The following is a 20,579-nucleotide window of genomic DNA, read 5'->3' on the forward strand; positions in this document are numbered from 1 at the left end:
ATCACAACTTGGACTCAAAGCCAACTATTGATACAAGTATAGATTACAAGTATGGTCTTTGAGATTGCATAACTCCAAGTAGAAGGAGAACATGCCATTACTACCGCAGAGACTCATGTCACAATACACAGCAATGCAGCAGAGGAGGGGATGGCATCTTTTGGAGACTAGCATAATCACAGAGGTGCCATTGAGGTTGGAACTGATTAGTAAAGGCTACAAGATGCTGGGCCGAGAAGGGGACAGCAGGCAGTGCAAACCATGCAGGAAAGATATGGAGAAACCAAAACACACAGCCAGAACAGGGCAGGGGCAAGTCTGGACTGGCTGGAATACAGTCTTTCTAGGGGTTGGAAGATTAATAAGGTAAGGTAACGTATGTGTAAAGATGTAAAGAGCAGCATAGGCCTTTTGTTAAGATGATGGACTTGAGTGAGTGACGATAACAGAAATTTAGGCTAGGGGATGACATAATCAGATTTGTCTTTCCAGATATCACCCAATTTGGGTTAGATGGCTTAGATTCTGATCTTGGTTTCTACCTCAAGGCTTGGAGAAACTGTGGTTTGCTGCCAACCTCCCCAGTTCCATCCAACCGGCACCCATGACCCAACATCAGCATCTTCTAACGCTCAGCCAACACTCCTTCTTCAAGCACACGCAGAGAAGCACACACTGAACTTTTCCAGCTCTGGTCTAAGATGAGGTTCCCACCTGTCTGCTTATGCATGCATATCTCAACTGTCACTCTTTTTAGTGCAAGTCTATCTATGCCAACTTAAATTGAAAAAAAAAAATACAAAGCATTAGGACAGATTCAGTTCAACTTCCTCTTTCTATCCTACAACAAGATTTCCCAAAAAGAAGCTCGAAGTGCTTTATATTTAGTTCTTAGTTATGAGTGACTACACACAGTCCCCTAAACGTTCATTAGAAAGTCTTGTGGCCATATACCTAGAGTTAATTCATTTTCACATGAAAGTTATAAAAAAATTAAATAAAATGAGAGCACCGACTTTCTAGGCAATTCAAAATATCACTATTAACCATACAAAGGCAATTTTTTTTCAAGTGTAATCAAAGGAGCATAAACACCTGACTGGCTGACGATCCTGTTACAGGGTTGCAGTGTGGTTTGGAGTGGGAACAAGGAACCCATGGCTCTGCTGATGGCTTACACTGAATGAACTCTTGGCTACAGCTCCCCTGCTGGCTTCTGAAAAGCCTTTGCTTAATCTCCTGCCTGAACACACTGAAACTCTTCTTTTGTCGTGAATGACATGTATTCAGGTGTCACTCAAGGTTGGGAAACACCCCTTTTTACCAGAGCCTGGGAAACTTGATGGCTCCTGGACTGAATGGAAGTGTTCTCTCCAAGAACAAAGGCTGAAATGGCTGTTGTCTGGAAAGCCCTCAGGAAGCAACTGGACAAGGAGTTAAATTTAAAAGTGCTTGAAATTCAGTGGGATGGTAAGAAATGTATAGACACTTTTATTTTTAAACTCCGTTTTGCTTTGGTTTTATTAAAGGTAGGAGGCAAAGCAATTTTGATGCTGAGTTTTAAGTTGAAAATCTTTAGACAACCTTAGATGGAAAAGTACAAAATCAGAATATGAACTGGAAAGTCTTATTCAATAAAACATCATCAGTGGTGTCTGTCCATGACACTACTCTAGGGAGTTATGCTCATAATTAAGTCTCTAGAGCATTGTGTGAGCCTTATAATTAAATTAGTTAAAAAAACCACCAATAATGCCAGACTCTTTATAATTCAAAGGGCAGAAAGAATGTTGGGAGAATAACAAAGAAAAAGAGTTTGCCAGAATTCAAAAGAAAAGACAATAAATGCAACACAAATACCTCAGTTTCAGATGATTAGTGTATGCTTTGTGAGTGGTGTGCTATGAGTAGGGGTCCCTGAAGAGGAAGGAGGAGGACATCGGATCCCCTGGAGCTAGAGTTACAGGAGTTTGTGAGCCATCAGACACAGGTACAGGAAACTGTATCCAGGTGCTTTGCAAGAGGGTGAAGTGCTCTTCACTGTGGAGCCCTCTCTACAGCCGTTTATTGACTGTTGTGGGGTTTAAGGGATTGCCTTTACATGGGACTCCGTTTTCTAGGCTTTCAATACACTTTATTTGTTCTGTGTTTTTAGCATTTTAAATATGATGTAATGTGACATACTTCTTTTCTACTCCTCCCTACTTGGTGTTCTAGAAGCTTCTTATACCTGGATGGGTCTAAGATTTTTCTCTAGATTTTGGAAATTTTATGTTATGGTTGTATTGGAAATAGTTTCTATACCTTTCGTATGATGTTACTCTCCTTTTTTTCTCATAATTTCTAGACTTAGTCTTTCCATGGTACCCAGAGATCTCTCATTCAGAGATCATACATTCATTTATTTTATTTAAAAGCCACCTATGTTCCTAACTAAATGTGACATTTTCCCCACCATCTCTTCAACCCATCATATTGTTTCCTACCAATGTTCCTTTCTATTAGGAAGGATATCCACTCTAATTTTAATTTTGTTAATTGTACTTCTTATCTTTAGTATTTCAAACTAGTTTTTATTCAGTATTTGTTTTCTCATTCTACCATTATTTTATTTAGCTTATCATTTGTATTCTTATTCATATCTCTGACTAGATTTATAGTCATTTGTAGTAGAATATTATTTTAAGGTGTTTTACTTTTGTGTATGTTGCATTTGTTTAACTCTGTGAAGCTGTGTTACTTTGCCTGTCTAAAACACCTGATGTTCTAATAAAGAGCTGAACAGCCAACAGCAAGGCAGGAGAGAGGATAGGCGGGGCTGGCAAGCAGAGAGAATGTATAGAGGAAGAAATCTGGGGGAGTGAAAAGGAGGATCTACTAGCCAAAGAAGGAGGAGGATTCCAGGGGCCAGCCACCCAGCAAGGCACAGAGTAAGAGTAAGATTTACAGAAGAGAATGGGAAAAGCCCAGAGGCAAAAAGATAGATGGGATAAAGTAAGTTAAGGAAAGCTGGCAAGAAACTAAGCTAAAATAAGGCCGGCCAGGCATTTATAATTAAGTATAAGCCTCTGTGTGTGATTTATTTGGGAGCTGGTTATCTGCACCTCCCCCGCCAGAAAAAGAGTTAAAACCAACAACAACAGTCATTCTTTCAAATTATCTGTTTGTAATTTTCATCTGTCTTTCTCATTTGAGGTCCGTAATCTGTGATTGGTAATTCTTGGAGATGAGTTTTCTTGGTTTTTCATGTTACTTGTATTTTTCCTTTGGAACATAAGCATCAGGAATGTGACACTGTTTTGTTGTTGTTGTTGTTGACCACATCCTATGTCCCTGGGCTCTCTAGTCTCTGGTTCTTGGTCACCCAAGCAGTATCAGGTAAGGGGTTTCATTTCATGGAGTGAGCCTTAAGTCATATCAGATTTGGTTAATCCCACAAGCCCTAGCATATCTTGCATTCAGGACACTATTGCAGATCAATGGTTTGTGGCTGGGTTGGTGTTTGTTGCTCTTTTGATAGTGTGCAGAGTACCTTCCTGTACTAAAGTCATTAGAACATAAGGGTGAAAGCATTATATAGAAACCAGCTGGACTTCTCAATATTTAGTAAGTTGAAGGTATTGTACTCAGCAATGAGGCCTTCCTGTCAGTTTGTGGTGAGCAACCTAGAGTCTTGGCAAGAACCAAGGTTGTTTGGAGGTTCCCATGGAAGCCCTTTGACCAACAACTCAAATCAATGTAATCCAATTCTAGACTGGAAGCTTCATTTGGTGACAAGAGATGGTCAGCTGGAACTCTGTCTCCCTCATTATTGATGACTTCATTTAAAATGCCTTCTCTCTCTCTCTCTCTCTCTCTCTCTCTCTCTCTCTCTCTCTCTCTCTCTCTCTCTCTCTCTCTCACACACACACACACACACACACACACACATATAGTTGTGTGTGTGTGTGTGTGTGTGTATGCATGTGTATTAGGAAGCTTTCTTCAGTTGTCTTATAGCTCTAGCTAAGACTTTGAGTACTCTGTGGAATAGATACAGAGAGAATGGAAAACCTTGTCTTGTTCCTGATTTTAGTGGAATTGCTTTGAGTTTCTCTCAATTTAATTTGATGTTGGCTATAGGCTTGCTGTAAGCTGCATTTATTATGTTGCGTTATGTCCATTGTATCCCTAGTCTCACCAGAACTTTTATTATGAAGGGGTTTTTAATTTTGTCATAGACCTTTTCTGTATCTAATGAAATGATGATGTGGATTTTGTCTTTCAGTTGTTTATATGGTGGATTTCATTTATTGATTTTTGTATGTTGAACCATCTCTGCATCTCTGAGATGAAGTCTACTTGATTATGGTAAATGATCTTTTTGATATGTTCTTGGATTCAGTTTGTGAGTATTTTATTGAGAAGTTTTGCATCTCTGTTCATAAAGGAAATTGGTTTGTAATTCTCTTTCTTTGTTGGGTCTTTATGTGGTTTGGGTATCAGGGTAACTATGGCCTAGTAAAATGAATTGGGTGATGTTCCTTATATTTCTCTTTTGTGGGATAATTTAAGGAGTATTGGCATTAACTCTTCTTTTAAAGACTGGTAGAATCTTGCACTAAATCCATCTGGCCCTGGGGCATTTATTGGTTAGGAAACTTTTAATGACTGCTTCTATTTCAGTAGGGATTATAGGTTTATTTAATTTGCTTATCTGATCTTGTTTCAATTTTGGTAAGTGGTACCTATTGAGAAAATTGTCCATTTCTTTTAGATTTCCCAATAGAGTACAGCTTTTAAAAGTATGTCCTATAGAAAATACTTCTGAAAACTTACAATTATGGAGGAAAAAAATCTTTTTTTGTTTTTTTTCAAGACAAAGTTTCTCTGTATAGTCTGGCTGGAAAAAAATCTTTAAGAAGTGAAAAGATGTAAGGGGGTGGTGGCACAAGCCTTTAATCCCAGCACTCCAGCACTTGCAAGACAGAGGCAGGTGAATCTCTGTGAGTTTGAGGCCAACCTGGTCTACAGAGCTAGTTCTAGGAGAGCCAGGACTACACAGAGAAACCCTGTGGTGATATTTTATTTGTGCTGAAATGTGGTGATATTTTATTTGTGCTTTGATAAATAAAGCTTGCCTGGAGATCACAGGGAAAAGGCCAGCCATTTTAAGTAAACAAAGTCAGGCAGCACACCCCATTAATCCAATCACTTAGCAAGCAGGGTCTCTGTGTATTCAAGGCCATACTAGGGAACAGAGCCAAGCGTGGTGACACATGCCTTTAATCCCAGTACCAACATAGAGACCTGGAAGTCTGTACGGACAGGCAGTGACAAGGAAATGAGGTAGCTGGGCTAAGAGCCAATGAGAGGGCAGAAAAGCAAGGCATATAAAGGCGTGGGTAGACAGGAAGTAGCTCGCATTTGGAAGCTGCAGATTTGGTGAGGAAAGGTTGGCTGGTGGTTATCCCTATTTCCCTGATCTCTCTAAGGCTTTCACCCCTATATTTGGCTCTGTGTTTTTTATTTAATAAGACTATTTAGAAATTCATCTACAAAATCCTATCTCAACATCCTGTCCCCCTAAAAGTAAAAAGAAATCCAATAAAATGACACACATGTTGGCGAATATTCTTTTAAGGTGTGTTACCTTTGTTTATGTTGCATTTGTTTAACTCTGTGAAGCTTGTTACTGAGCCTGTCTAAAACACCTGATGGTCTAATAAAGAAAGAGATGAATGGCCAATGGCAAGATAAGAGAAAGGATAGGTAAGGCTGACAGGCAGAGAGAATATATAGAAGGAGAAATCTGGGAGGAGAGATCTAGGAACAAGAGAGAATGAGGAGGACTTCAGGGGCCTGCCACCCAGCTACACAGCAAGCTATGGAGTAAGAGTAAGATTTACAGAAGTAAGAGGATGGGAAAAGCCCAGAGACAAAAAGTAGATGGGATAATTTAAAGTTAAGGAAAGCTGGCAAGAAACAAGCCAAGCTAAGGCCAGGTATTCATAATTAAGAATAAGCCTCTGTGTGTGATTTATTTGGGAGCTGGGTGGTGGGCCCCATGAAGGAGCCAAAAAACAACCTATAAAATACACACGCACATACGCATGCACGCACGCATGCACACACATGTGCATAAAGAACACATATTTATAGAGGAAGAAAGAGAGGACACTCTAACATCTCTTACTGTGCCTAATTTACAATTCAGCCTTTATCAGAGGTGTATTAGCATAGGAAAAGACATAAAACAGTATGCTTAGGGTTTGGTACCATGTACCATTGTAGGTTTCCAATGAGGATCTTTAAATGTGTCTCTGCTAGACAAGGGAGGGCTAATATAAAGACAAGCATTTCTGGGATTGAGAGAAATAGAGTGACTTGATGTACTCAAGCTAGTGGTCAGAAAATGTCAGACTCCAATATATGTCCTATCATTCCAGTTTCCAAAGTACCCAAAATTCATCTGTTTATGTTTCTGTGCTTATTTGAATGTTGGTCCTATTTTATGAATAACTTATCTTGAATCACCAACTGTGGGGCTTCTTATATGTCACTAAAACATGTTGTCCCCTGTTTCAGCTGTAAGATTTGGATACCACCTAGCCTTAAGATTATTATGAAGATTTCCTAGTGACTTGCCCAAGGGCCGCCAACTCCACACATGCCCTTGACCCAAGGTCCACCCCTCTTTAGAAATGGGTGCTAGACACACATCGACAACCCCACACAACGCTAAACCTTCTTGAGGACCATGTGTCCAGCTCCTGCCTCCCTGCACTCCTTCTAGCACTTCTCTTCAGACAGGGAGGCCCCACTTGTGCTTCGAACCCAATGCACACACTCCACACACTTGACCCTTGTCTAGGCAGACACTAAATATGTGCTGCCAACTCTATCCATCCCCAAGACTTTAGGATAATTTATATCAAGGGAGGGGCATTGGACTCAAACTGGCAACTCCAAAAGTTACGAGTCTCTACCAAAAATGAGTAGTTCCATAGTAATGTCTTCCAAGAAAAGTTACTTACAAAATGAAGATTTAAGAATAACAATAGCCGGGCGGTGGTGGTGCACGCCTTTAATCCCAGCACTGGGGAGGCAAGAGGCAGGCAGATCTCTGTGAGTTCGAGGTCAGCCTGGTCTACAGAGTGAGATCCAGGAAAGGCGCAAAGCTACACAGAGAAACCCTGTCTCGAAAAACCACACACACACACACACACACACACACACACACACAAAGAATAATGATAAAAATCATGATCAAAAAACTCAAAGTGGATAAGAATAAACAGTGGAATGAAGAATGCAAAAACACAAAGAAACAGTCGAGTTTAGAAATAATGAGAACAATTCAAGGTATGAGAATAGAATTTAATAGAGATAGAATCTCTGAGGAAAAAATCAATATGAAATAAAACTAGGAATGAAAAATTCAAGAATTCAAATGAAAAATTCAGGGGGAAAAAGTGAAGTACAAATGGCTAAAAAAATGTTCAACACCCTTGGCCAGCAAGGCAATACAAACTAAAAGTATTTTTGAGATGCCATCTCATCCCAGTTAGCATGGGAAAAAGTCAGAAAAACAGAACAAAGCCCTGAGACAAATGCTGGTGTACAGTGGGGGAAGGGAAACACTTATTTCCTGCTGGCCAGGGTGCAAACAGTGCAGCTACTATGGGAATCAGTGTGGAAGTTCTTCAAGAAGCTCAAATAAAAATCAATCTACCATACGGTTTACCTATGCCATTCTTGGGTGTATACTCAAAAGACTCCATATACTGCTCCAAAGATACCTGCTTATCCATGCTCATTACTTCTCTAGTGACAACAGCCAGGAAACAAACAACCTAGATGTCCACCAATTCATGAGTGGATAATGAAAATCTGGTGTATGTTCACCATCAAATATTATTCAGCTATTTCTTAATTGATTTTTTTTTGGAGGGGGGGTAGTTTAGAGACAGGGTTTCTCTGTAGCTTTGGAGCCTGTCCTGGACTAGCTCTGTAGACCAGGGTGGCCTCAAACTCAAAGAGATCCACACACCTCTGCTTCCTGAGTGCTGGGATTACAGGCGTGCACCACCACTGCCCGGCTTTCAGCTATTTAAAGCAAAACAAAATTATGAAATTTGCAGGTAAAAGGATGGAGTCAGTAACAATCATTCTGAGTAAGGTAATCCAGACCCAGAAAGGCAAATGTCACATGTTTTCTCTCATTTGTGGATGTTAGCTTTGAATTTTCAAATATTCTTTTGAAATACCTATAGAATTCAGGAAATTAATGAGGGACCACGGGGAAGGACTTTCAAAAGAAGGGAGATAGAATGAACTGGTACAATAGGTTACAGTGGAATAATGGAAAAAGTTGTTAAATTGGGATGGGGAATAGAGGATATTGTAGAAGAGGGAATATGGGGAGGAAGAAATAATACTAAAGACCTGTTGTAGAATATTATTTTAAGATGTGTTACATTTACTTATGCTGTGGAACATTTGTTTTGATGATGCAAAGATGTGTTGCATTCTTCTATGTTGCATTTGTTTAACTCTGTGAAACTGAATGGTCAATAGCAAGGCAGGAGAAAGTATAAGCAGGGCTGGCAGGCAGACAATAAATGGGAGGATAAATATGGGGGGGAAAAAAGAAGAAAGAGCAAGTAAGAACTAGGAGAGGAGGATGCAAGGGGCTAGCCACAGAGCCAGCCATGAAGTAAGAGTCAAAGTAAGATATACAAAAGTAAGAGAAAGTAAAAAGTCCAGAGGCAAAAGGTAGATGGGATAATTTTAGTTAAGGAAAGATGGCAAGAAACAAGCCAAGCTAAGACCCGGCATTTATAATTAAGAATAGGCCTCCATGTGTGATTTGTTTGGGAGCTGGGTGGCCGGCCTCCCAAAAGGGCAAAAACAACCAACAACAAAGACCTTTTGAAAAATTCTTACAGAAACTTACTACTGTAGAAACATACATACATACACACACACACACACACACACACACACACACACACACACACACACACTAGAGTTATCCCTTAACAGGGCAACAATACCCACAGGAGACACCAAAAGCTAACAAATTGAAAAGTCCAGTGAGTGCTAGGAATGGGTTACATCTTTTGGAGTCGCTGGCCACAGAGTTCTCATTATAGTTTATTGCATTGCTCTTACTTACCATCCAGAAATTGACAATAAGATTCTCTTGTCTTGTTGAACATACCACATTCTTGAGTCATAGAGAAATCAAGCTGGTACTGACCTGGCAGCTTCATCCCTATGTCTAGCTTTCATGGTACTGAGGGTGGTGCTATGTACACTATGAGGGGGGTGGGGGGCAGTAATCATCAATCATACTCTGTTAAGAACCCTTACAACTATAGTAATGACTGACCTGGCAAGATTCACCCATGAGTGCTGTGGTGAGTCATTGGAGCAGTCAACCCCTCTTTGATTGGATTTAGGCTTACTCTGTAAGATGAAACCCATATCTGGTACCATTATCAGGCCGACAACCTGTGGATAGACAAACCATAGGCCCCAAGGTAGACTCTACTACTATTACTTTGCTAAATGAACATAATATTAATCTGATTGCTAGTGATATCATTGATAAGTTTTTTTGCACCCTGATTAGCCTCTCCGCTGACGCAGCAATCCAAATCAGACCAAATCAGCCTGAATTAGAAAAGCCCCGGTTTAATGGGTAAAGCGTTACCGGGCGTTTCTCAGGCTCCCCAGAGAGGAGACAGGGAAGAAAGACTGGAAAACCACATGTCTGTTTTCTGGGATGCAGTTTATATTCCCTGTGGGAGTGGTCTTGAGCCTCTCTGCTGGAGGAGCTGTGTTTGGTGGGCTTTGAAAGGGCGGGTTTAGGGAGGAATCGGGGGAAGGGAATTGAGGTGGGTCTTCCACCTAAACATTGCAGACTATTTGGGTATAGGGATGCCAAGGTGCTAGGGTGGAGGTGGATCTTCCACCCAAACAATCATTATACCCATAGATCAATGCATCTCTCGATCCTCATCTGAGCAGCCTCTATTTGCAGGAAATTATGCGTAAGACAGAGCCATAACTGACCGGAGTATGGAGAATAAGAGACTGCAGAATTCCCAGTCACAAAGGGGACATGTATATGTCACCCCTCACCCCCTTCCCATGGTCAGGGATCTTTGTGGAGAGGTGATGAAAAGGTTGTAAAATGATGTGAGGAGGACTACAAGTAAATGGTGTTTGCTAGACACGGCATGCACCAAGCCTGTGCAAGCCCAAGCCAGACCAAATCCTAGTATGCGGAGGGAAGTCAGGCATGAAATCCTATTCCTGGCTGTGGAGCAATTGGCAACTTTTAGCTGCCAGAATTGTGAGAGATAACCCTTGTAAAGTTGGCATCACCCCACTGGCAGATCACACATTCAAGAGTATTTTAACGACACAAATTTTCTTGATGGGTTACAGAAAAAAAAAAAAAAAAAAAAAAAGGCACAAAGTTGAGTAGGTATGGAGGGGGCAGTAAGAAGTCTGGGAAGATTTTCATGGTGTGAAAAAAATAAACGATCAAAAATAAAAATATCTTGTGAAGAATAAATAAGTCATACACAAAACGCTGTGGGAACTCTTGGCATACCGCAGAAAGTCAAGGAGAGTATCGCACCTTTGCTAAGGCTTGGGATTTCATCTGCATACCATTGTTACCAACAACCTGTGAAAGAAGCAAAGTTGTGTGCTTCCAAAACACCATAATGGGGACAAACAGGATGCAGACCCCTATTTTCAAGCAAGAAATCATGAGGGAAGACTGGTGGATCTTAAGCACATCTACAAAATTGCCAGGTGTGCTCTGTTAGACTTACCAGCTTGAAAATTACCACCTTTTAGTTGATGCTTTCCCCTTTGGGTCCCCTAGAAAGGCCAAGTAAACCTCATGGCTCTAGGTGAGGTCTCATCTCCACAATTTCAGTCTCCATTTGACCTGTTTAGACTGAGGCAGCATCCCTACTGATCTCTGAATCTGCTTGGAGACATTTTTCTCTTCTTAAATGAGAGTGTATGTACATTTGCAGCCCAATAGCCCTATCACCCCATCCTATCAATTCCAAGATGGCTGACAATCTTTCTTTATTTCATCCTCTTTCTGTCTTCAGTCTGAACTGCAGTGCTTCTCTTTATGTATTCCGGTCCACTCTGATTATTGTAACAAATACCAGAACATACTATGGCTAAAGTAACACTCTATTTCTCACATTCTAGAGACTGGGAATGCTGAGATCAACATGGTTATCTATTTGGCTCTGACTGTGAGGGTTTCTTCCTGTCTTGCAGGTGTCTGGCTTCTTGCTGTGTCTTCATATCCCTTGTCTTTATTGGGAGGGGAGAGGAAAATGAAAATGCTTTCTGGTGTATCTTTTTACAAAGGTATTAGTCCCATCATAAGGATCCTACCATCATAAATTTAACTCCTATCATTTCCCAAAGGCCTCATCTCCAAATATATTGGGCATTAGTGTGATTCAACATACGAACTTTCTGGGAGACAAACATTTGAGATAACACCACACTCACAAGACAAAAGTAGGGGCCTCAACCACAGGGCCTGGGATCTGTCTTCCTAGCCTTTGCCTACATCTTAAGATTGGAGTCCAAGGTGGAAGGTAGGGAAAGTAAGAGCCTTAACTTGTCAAGACATGACACCAGTAGTAACATTTGAAGAAAGAAAGGAAGGAAGGAAAAGAAAATTTAGTGTTAAGAATAAATACAAAATTGAGACCATCAGAAAAATTATCATTGATACATGACATTGCTAAGTAAAAGTATCGCACAGCACAAATCTCTCTCTCCTCTCCTCTCCCACCCCACACACATGAGTTTACAGCATATTTAAAGTGAGACTGTGCAGTTGAGACCAGTTGAGATATGAAAGGCAAAACCAGGTCAGAGGAGAAACTGGGGTTCGGGTCCGAAAGGGTGGGGCAGGCAGATAACACTGGAAAATACTGGGTCAGTCAGCAGAGAGGTGCCCAAGCTGAGCAAAAGCCTCAAGGACAGCAGGGAGTTCTCTGCCTGTTGGTCCTTGACTGGCACTGGGTATCAGGTGACCAATTAGTAGGGCAGTGCTAGACATCTGTGTCTTTGTGAGGGCCAGGTGAAGGAGTTACACCCCTTCCCCAGCCTGATCAGTCCCTAGCCTGGCTCCCTGATGTGATTTAAAGACACTCATATGCCCCATACTCTCAGTACACCTTTATAACTTTATATGGTAGCTTCCTTTCTACTCTAAGGGACAAGTCATTCACTCAGTCTATGTTGCTTGGGTGGTGCCTGACACAGTAGAGGCCAGATAAGAAGCTGTCCCCTGAAGGGCCAGGTGACAAGCAGTTTCAGATATCCCTTTGAAGTGAGTAAAGTATCATGTGCTGGAGCCCCCCAGGGACAGAAGCAGAGGTCCTTCCCTCTGGCAGTATTCCTGGATGAGTGTCGGGTGATGTCAGGATGCCTGACACTTCTGTCTCACAGTGCTCCTCCTTTTATAGTCCCAGATGAGGGGGGTAAATCTGTAGGATGATTGATAAGATCATGGGTCAAGGTACCTGCTGCAATTTGATACACTCATTGATAAAATTATTTATTAGTGCAGATAAAGGACCAGTTTGTACCCTGTGGTGTGCTGGCAGATGGTGGCTGTTTGCTTGTACAAACCCGATGCGGAGTCATTCCACCTTGGCACTCGTACTCAAAACAGAATAACTCTGTTAAAAACCATTGCTTTGTAGAATGAATGAGTCAGGGATAGGTACCGTCCGAAAGCCGTGGTTCTCTACAGCCCTGTAACTCCAAGCAGACCAGTTCTCTCAAGAGACAATAAGACAAGAGAAAGTCGAGAAGGAAAACCAAACCAAGGGGGGAAAGAATGATGGTATTGATGCATAAACAAGAGGTAAAGGAAGTTTTCTATTGAAAACAGATAAAAATCATCTTTTATTAATTCAATTCTATATTATGACTCTTCCCCCAAGCCCCAACCCCCAACAAACAAACAACCCTCCTCCCTCCAAACTCACAAAAAACCAAGTTGTAATGAATGACTATCTCCAACTGTCAGTCAAGTTTGGTCCTGCACAGTTAGTAAGAGGGGAAAAAAAAGCAGCCAGCCTCTCCAGAACTTGGCTGAGAGCCTGCGTGACTCAATAGCTATAATTTGCATTTGAATGCAATTAACTGGGCCAGTGCTCTCGTGTAATCAAGCTGTCTGCAATACACATATGCTGGAAACTCAACAAAAGTCCAAAGCACTTAGAGGGGTTTTTGTTCTTTGAATTTCCCTGAGATGTGGTATCTTAGGTTTAATTTTCAATTTAAAAATTATCCAAATTTTATCTATTTTTTTTGTTTCCAATTAAAGAATACTTGCCCTTCCCCCCCCCCCTTAGAAGGATAATTTTAGCACTTTAGCAGAAGTGATTTACAAATTTTTACCAATATAAATAGATAAAAAGAAGGGGAAAAAAGGAAATTTCATCTTTCCTAACCAGAAATCATCTTATTAATATTAAAAAAATAGACAGAAATGAGAAAATATGCAGATGGCATATAGTTAAATTTTTTATTTTTCAGTAATGTTAAGAATCATTAAAAATAAGTTAGCAAAATTGGAAAGTGGAGGTAGGGAGGGTTTGGAGTTCAAGGTGATCTTTGCCTTTATAGGCACTGTGAAGTCAGGCTGGCCTGTCTACCCCAGACCTTGTCTCAAAAACACAAAACACAGGTAACAAAAACATGTTAACAAATTGCTTTTCTGTAAAATGAATTACTACTTCAAGAATATTATGATAGCCTTTTTTTTTTTTTTAATTTTCAGCATACAATCCTCATAAAACAAACAGCATACGTAGGCTCTGATTTTTTTAAACCCCAAAGAAAAGGAGGAAAAATGCATATTGAACTAACATTGGAGAAGTAAGAGCCCTGGACGAGGGATTGGGCTGCCTGAATTTTTCATTTAGCGTAGTCTACCACTCTTTTATTGTGCAAAGCCTACGTTAGGTGAGGAGTCAGGGACTGACTTCAGTTCTCTCTGTAAATGTAAAAGGAATGGAGGTGGATTGGAATCTAAGATGACTTTGGTCTCTAAAATGTGCTGGTTTCTAGAATCGCAGGCCGCAGGCGCTCCGGTCTGCCTCCTGAGTGTGCGAACGAACACTCCCTGCGCAGACACTGTGGTCTGGAAAGCAGTCTTCTCAGAACTATAACCAGGAGGCAACTGCTTATTTACTATGAAAACTTGTTCTGTGTGGAAATCAAAGCAGGGCATGCCCTTCTGCTGGAAACCACTGATTTACTTATTCAACAGTAAGTACTGGCTGCCCCCTCGGGTGTTCACAAACAAGTTCTGCCCTTTATAAAGGGCTAACCTCGTGGAAGAGGTAGAAGATGATCATTACCACAACAAAGACAACAGGAAAACACAGTACAGATTTGGCAGAAAGAACAGCCCTGGATGTGGTCCAGGGGAGAGTGGAATAAGCGAAGATTGAGTTGAATATTGCTTTTGCTTTGTTTTCAGGTGAACCTGAAATATAGCTAAGACTTTTATCAATAAAAGTTGTTGGAAAACTTTCTTTTCCTGTATATATGTAAGGTGGATATTATAGTTACATGTACTTTTTAAAGTCATTGAGAAAATTAAACGAAGTCATGCACGTCGGTATACAATTGTTACTGATGGAAAAAAATGACATAAAGAGAACCATTCAGGGAGAGCAGATTTGTTGTTCCTGTTGTGGTAGCATTAAATATTAGCTTGTTAAAGATTTTTTTTTCCCTAAAGTGTTTCTGGGCAGAGGGTTGTCTAGACATGCTTTTTCAAAACCAGTTGTTTGCATATGGAGTTATAATCAGAAATTAAAAAAAAAAATCCTTTTGCTTGCAGCAAAAAGGAAGAGTCGAATAACTTTTAATGAGTGATTAGAATGTGGAAACCAGAAAAACAGAGTAGATGGCCTAGAGCGAAGAGATCTCGTGAGGCTGCTGCTCCCTTGTGAGCGCTGTGGCTTCTCTGCGGCTGTCTGTACAGGGTGCACAGGGTGCGCTGGAAGAAGGCCTCTGTGATGACAGGTGCGGCTTCTCTAACTTGACCTGCTTTTAGAATTACCCAAAGGTCGGCACCTTGAGTTTGGACATCTCAACCTCCGGAACTGGAAGAAATAACTATGTTCTTTAAAAATTACAAAGTTCTGTAGTTGAAAAGACACTCATATAAAACTAGCTAGTAGTCTATTGTGCCTTTATAAGGAGCTAGCAAAGCTAGAGCGGCTCTTTCAGCCTCCAAAATAGCTTCTATATGAGGAAACTCATTATTTATACATAAAAAGCTGAGATTTAGAAAGCTTGTATATTTTGCCCAAAGTCACATAGTTATCCAGCTAACATTAAATGATACTTATTGTATTCATATATAGGTGAAGATTGATAGAATTATCCATAGAAACATTGATGAGTACAATAAAAATAATCACTACTATCTTGAAACTAACATTAGAAATGGAGGGAATAAGATAATGAAAAACAACTCCAGGAAAATGTCACCTTAGTGATAAGAGCTAACTAGAAATAAAACCATTGGGTATGCTGGGTTTAGCGGTAGATCCCTAGGCAGGAGGTCTGTCCAGTCGCACAGAGTCTCATCCTTAGAAGGGCTTCTTGGCTTAAAGCTCATTTGTCTTGCGATTCTTAATTTTATCTTTAGCCCTGTGTTTTGTTAAATGAAGCCCGATAAGACACTGGGTAAACGGAGTAATAGGAATGATCACATGCAGAACACACATGTCCTCCATTTCATATTCTTAGCATTCATAATTCCCACTCAGCATAGACCTCTGTATGTAACAGAACTCCCGGGGAGAGTTCGGTGAGATTTGTAGTCAAGGAGAATAGGAAGTAAAGACGTCTGCAGTTGAGGAAGCAGAGAAGGTGTCACGGGTGGCATTCCACAGGACATTAACAGCAAAGACTGCCACCAAAGGATCCAGCCTTGTCCTTTGTGACTCTCAGGGAGCCAACCACTGGCTCTGAAAATGCTGAACAAAAGGAAAGGGAAAGATCGCTTTTCTTCACAGGGTCCTTCTATTGTTTTTGAAATTTTATTTTTAACATGTGTGTATGTGGGTGGGTGGGGATGAGTATGGGTGCTTTTGAGTGCAGGTACTCATGGAGTTAGGTGTCAGGTCCCCTGGAACTGGATTGACAGGCAGTTGTGAGCCACCTGGTATGGGTGCTGAGACAGTACAAGCTCTTTACCATTGAGCCTGGTCTTCAGCCCCCCCCCCCCCATTTCTTGTCTACAAGCGTGAATCCCAAAGATTCTAGGAGAAAGACCACCGACCCAAATCATCATGGCCAAATTAATTAAAGCAAGCTTTTTTATTCATGTACATGGGCTGCCTCCCCCTAAGGTGGGGTTCAAGAGATCAGCCTTGGACATGAAGAAGACAATGTTTTCGTAGCTCAGGGGTAGGGGGTTTGCAAACGGGGGATTTGGCTGGCAAAATAGGTGGAGTTACAGGAGCAGAACATAAGCATAACAAGTCAGTCATAATGACCTCCTGAAACAGACATGTCTGCAAGGTAGTCATAAGGTAGTCATAACAACCTTTTGAAACAAAGGTCGAGTTGCAAGATTGGAAACAAAAACATGGTTGCTATTTCCTATAACAGGTGGTTCAGAACCATTTGTAGTTAAGGATACAGGTATAGCTCAATCCTTGAGAAACAGATCTAATCATAAACAGGAATGAATCTAGTTTGTCTTTACTATAAGATGGCTTTCAAGCCTAAGATGGAGGCAGGCTGGTTCATTATGAGCCAGAGTTAGTAGAATGTAGATATACCAAGAAGTTCAAGTGTGAGAGCTCAGTTGTAGAGCAAGTATCACGCCCTGGGTTTGTTCTCTGGCGTGGACCTTCCCCTATCCCAAGTTGATATTAAAATTTCTGAGTTGTTTTTGTGTAATGTTCCTACTGTTCACTTAAGAATGAATGAATTATATATTCATGTATGAGTTTATAAAAAGGAATCATGTAATTTTTATTTCATATGTATTAAATGCTTTTGCATTCACTTTTGAACTGGCATTGCACAATATGAAGATGAATAGTAAAATTCATGAAAATAATCTAAAAATTCCACTATATAGAGAATTATGTTCATTTGCAAACAAAACAGAGTAACAAAGGAGACCTTAGAAGGGAAGTCTCCTATTTTTATCCATTTAATAGCATTTTATACACATTTCTAATGCAATTATCATTTACTCATTATCGTTATGCATTAGTAGTGCAAGTCTGTAGTTGGCCTTTCCTGAGTGGTGCTACTTACAAGTGGGCAGGAGAGCCTTTCTGGGGAAACTACGCTTAGCCTGATATGGAAATGTTCAAAACAAACCCATGAAAAGGCTGAGGGAAAGAACATTGCAGGTAAAGGGAATAGCTACTCCAAAGACCCCCCGAAAGCAAAGAAATGTGTATGTCCCACTACTAGAAGACCTGTGTCACCAGAAAGCAGTGGTTAAGGAGGAGAGTGGCTAAAGATGAGGCCAGAGCTGGGCGGTGGTGCCAGCACTCCGGAGGCAGAGGCAGGCAGATCTCTGTGAGTTCGAGGCCAGCCTAGTCTACAGAGTGAGATTCAGAACAGGCACCAAAACTACGCAGAGAAACCCTGTCTCGAACCCCCCCACCCCCCACCAAAAAAAGATGAGGCCAGAGTGTGAAGGGCCTAAGTCTAGAAGAATTCATGGTGTTTGTGTTAGGTAACCATTGGAAAGTTTCAGGCCAGGAATGACAGGAATGACTCATGTCATCCTGCTAGTATGAAGGTGAGAGTGGACTCTGGGAGACCATCCTGATCTTTATATAACTGTAGAATTTGTCCTTCCCTTGGAGAACTTGTTATAGGCCAATCATAATTTCTAATGTTGTACTTACAGACTTTTAAATCTCAGAACTAAACAATAAATTCTTTCAGGTCATGGCCTAGTTCTCCACATCACTAGCGTCTAGTGTTGTTTGCACACATCAGCCATCTATTAGATCTTTAGTAAATAAATGTTCGGGACAGGATTTAAACTCTTGCATGGTAGAAGCTCTGACTTTGGGATTTTCTTCAATGTAAGGCTCATTAATTACAGGAACCACAAGGAAATATTGTAGCTAGAGTTTTCCTGCCTGGCCCACAGTCAGGGCAAATCTCTCTCACCTGCCAGTCCCACAGCCACTCAGACCCGACCAAGTAAACACAGAGACTTATATTGGTTACAAACTGTATGGCCGTGGCAGGCTTCTTGATAACTGTTCTTACAGTTTAAATTAATTCATTTCCATAAACCTATCCCTTGCCACATGGCTCGTGGCTTACCAGGATCTTCACATGCAGCTTGTCGTGGTGGCGGCTGGCAGTGTCTCTCTGACTCAGCCTTCCACTTCCCAGCTTTATTCCCCTCTTGCCCCGCCTAAACTTCCTGCCTAGCCAACGGCCAATCAGTGTTTTATTGATTAATCAGCAACACATTTGCCATACATCCCACAGCAAAATATTACTTAAAAGAAATCTCAAACAAGTATTATACAAAATTGGCCATCAATTTTAGAACTTCCAGCATTTAGGATCTTGAAGTTTTACTTGGCCTTTTCCTGAAATCATACACAGTAAGAACCTAAAGCCACAGCCATTATTGGTACTGATGTTTGGTTAGACATTTCAGTCTGGTGGCCTGGGACTGAAGTTAGCCAGACCTATTTTGAGGTTGGTTTTGCATGGTATGTGAATAATGGGCTGAATTAGTTGTTCATCTTTAAAACTAAGGAGTTTTCCCATAAAGATCTTATTTTTCTTTTTCACTTGGGCAACAACAAACATACAATTGAACCAAAAATCTAGCAGCACAGGGTTCGCATTCCAGTAGAGCAAGCCCAGGCAGAGAGGGGACGGCTACCACCTCAGGATGGGGGCTGCCTGTCTTCTCTGTTTTATCTTATATATTCTTGATTTTGCTCCCTCCACTCACGTAAGCTACCTGCCCAGTTCTTGTAGCATATGGTTTGTGACAGCTCCTTTTGAGACGCATAGGTACTGGCGCTATTGGAAATGAAGACTTTAAAAAGGTTGTATATGTTGTTTTGTTGCTAAATATGCTTTGCTATTCTGGTCCTTTATGTAAACAGCATTTATCACAGAAGCAAGGTGGCCAAACCAGATCCATCCAGGCCTGGATCTGTCAAGTTGATATGAAATGTGGCTCCATCCATTATGTTGGATAAATATCCAGGCTAAGGCAAGCAAGTTCTCCAGAGGGAAGCCAGAGAACAGCTTTGCCACCAATCTGGCACACAGAAAGACACTACAGCCTTCTCTACCTTTCATGTGTCTTGTCTGTAACAATTTAAGGGCAGTAAGACAAGAGCATGTAGAACTATCTATAAGGAATGCACCCCATGGCCCATCTTCCCATGGGTGTTGAAGGTTAACTCTCATTCCTATCCCAAAATATACTGTCTCCTTTAACCTTCCTTGAACGAGGCGATCGGGTGTGTGATTTTAGCTCATATCTGCTTGGCCCAGTGCTTTTATTTGGATAGTGACATTTAATCTATTATACTGTTTTGTATGAACCCACATGTTTATTTATAGAAATGTACGGAGCAGTCCACAAAAGATACTCTGTGGCAAAGCTAACAAAGACTGTTTCCACAGTGCTATCTAAAGGCATGTGGAAGGACAATGATGACGTGCAGAACACACAATGGAACACTGTTGACAGAATCCTGGGATCCCGGGAGGAGCTGCGGAAGGGCCAGCAGGGAAAGAAAATCCGTTTGCAAGGATTAACCACGGAGCACGCCTGGATGGAAAACAGTTGTGGGAAGGCTTGGCTGTCCCAGGGTCCGGTGCGCTTACCAGTGTGCACATGACTGAACAGTAACGCACTGAGAAGGCGTGTGTGTGTGTGTGTGTGTGTGTGTGTGTGTGTGTGTGTGTGTGTGTGTGTGATTCCACGTCCCACGCTACCGGGCAGAGGGCAGCGCCCAGCCAGGGAAGTAGGGAGGTAGGGAGGTGGTGGTGGTGGTGGTGGTGGTCAAGGTCCGTGCTGCAGCCCGGGCAGGTGGCTGCGGGGACGCGCGCAGCGGAGCCTCCCGGGGGAGGAGTGGTGGGGGTGGCGCTCGCTCGCCTCCTCTCGGTGCCGCGCCTGGCCGTGTCGCCGGGGCGGGGCGCACCGGACCGGCCGCCGGCTGACGCAGGGCAGCGCGGAGCCCGGCGAGTGGGGGCAAGGGGCGGCGCCGTCCTGAGTCACCGCCCTCTCCCGCGCCTGGGCGCCGCCACCTTTCCATTCAGTCGCCCAACATGGCTGGAGCGCGCCGCTGAGTCCTCCCCACCGCCACCGCCACCGCCACCGCCGCCGCCGCCGCAGCAGCAGCAGCAGCAGCAGCCTGCCCGGGAGCGCTCGGCACGGTGCTGAGACCCGGGCAGCCGCAGGCATGCTGGGCGCCGCGGATGAGAGCTCGGTGCGCGTGGCTGTCAGGTGAGCTGCGGGCGGGAGGGACAGCCGAGCA

General features: G+C 42.1%; 1 protein-coding gene across 1 annotated transcript in view; it reads left to right on the plus strand.

Annotated features, from left to right (window-relative positions):
* The first annotated feature begins 20,442 nt into the window (after nt 1–20,442).
* The window catches only part of Kif21a (kinesin family member 21A), a 127,617-nt gene continuing 127,480 nt past the window's right edge, over nt 20,443–20,579 (plus strand). Inside the window, exon 1 of the mRNA XM_059246935.1 lies at nt 20,443–20,548. Within this exon, the coding sequence (XP_059102918.1) occupies nt 20,505–20,548 (44 nt within the window). The 5' untranslated portion in view covers nt 20,443–20,504. The remainder of the gene's footprint in view (nt 20,549–20,579) is intronic.

This window comes from Peromyscus eremicus, chromosome 20 (genome assembly GCF_949786415.1).
Source record: "Peromyscus eremicus chromosome 20, PerEre_H2_v1, whole genome shotgun sequence".
Taxonomy (NCBI): Eukaryota; Metazoa; Chordata; class Mammalia; order Rodentia; family Cricetidae; genus Peromyscus; species Peromyscus eremicus.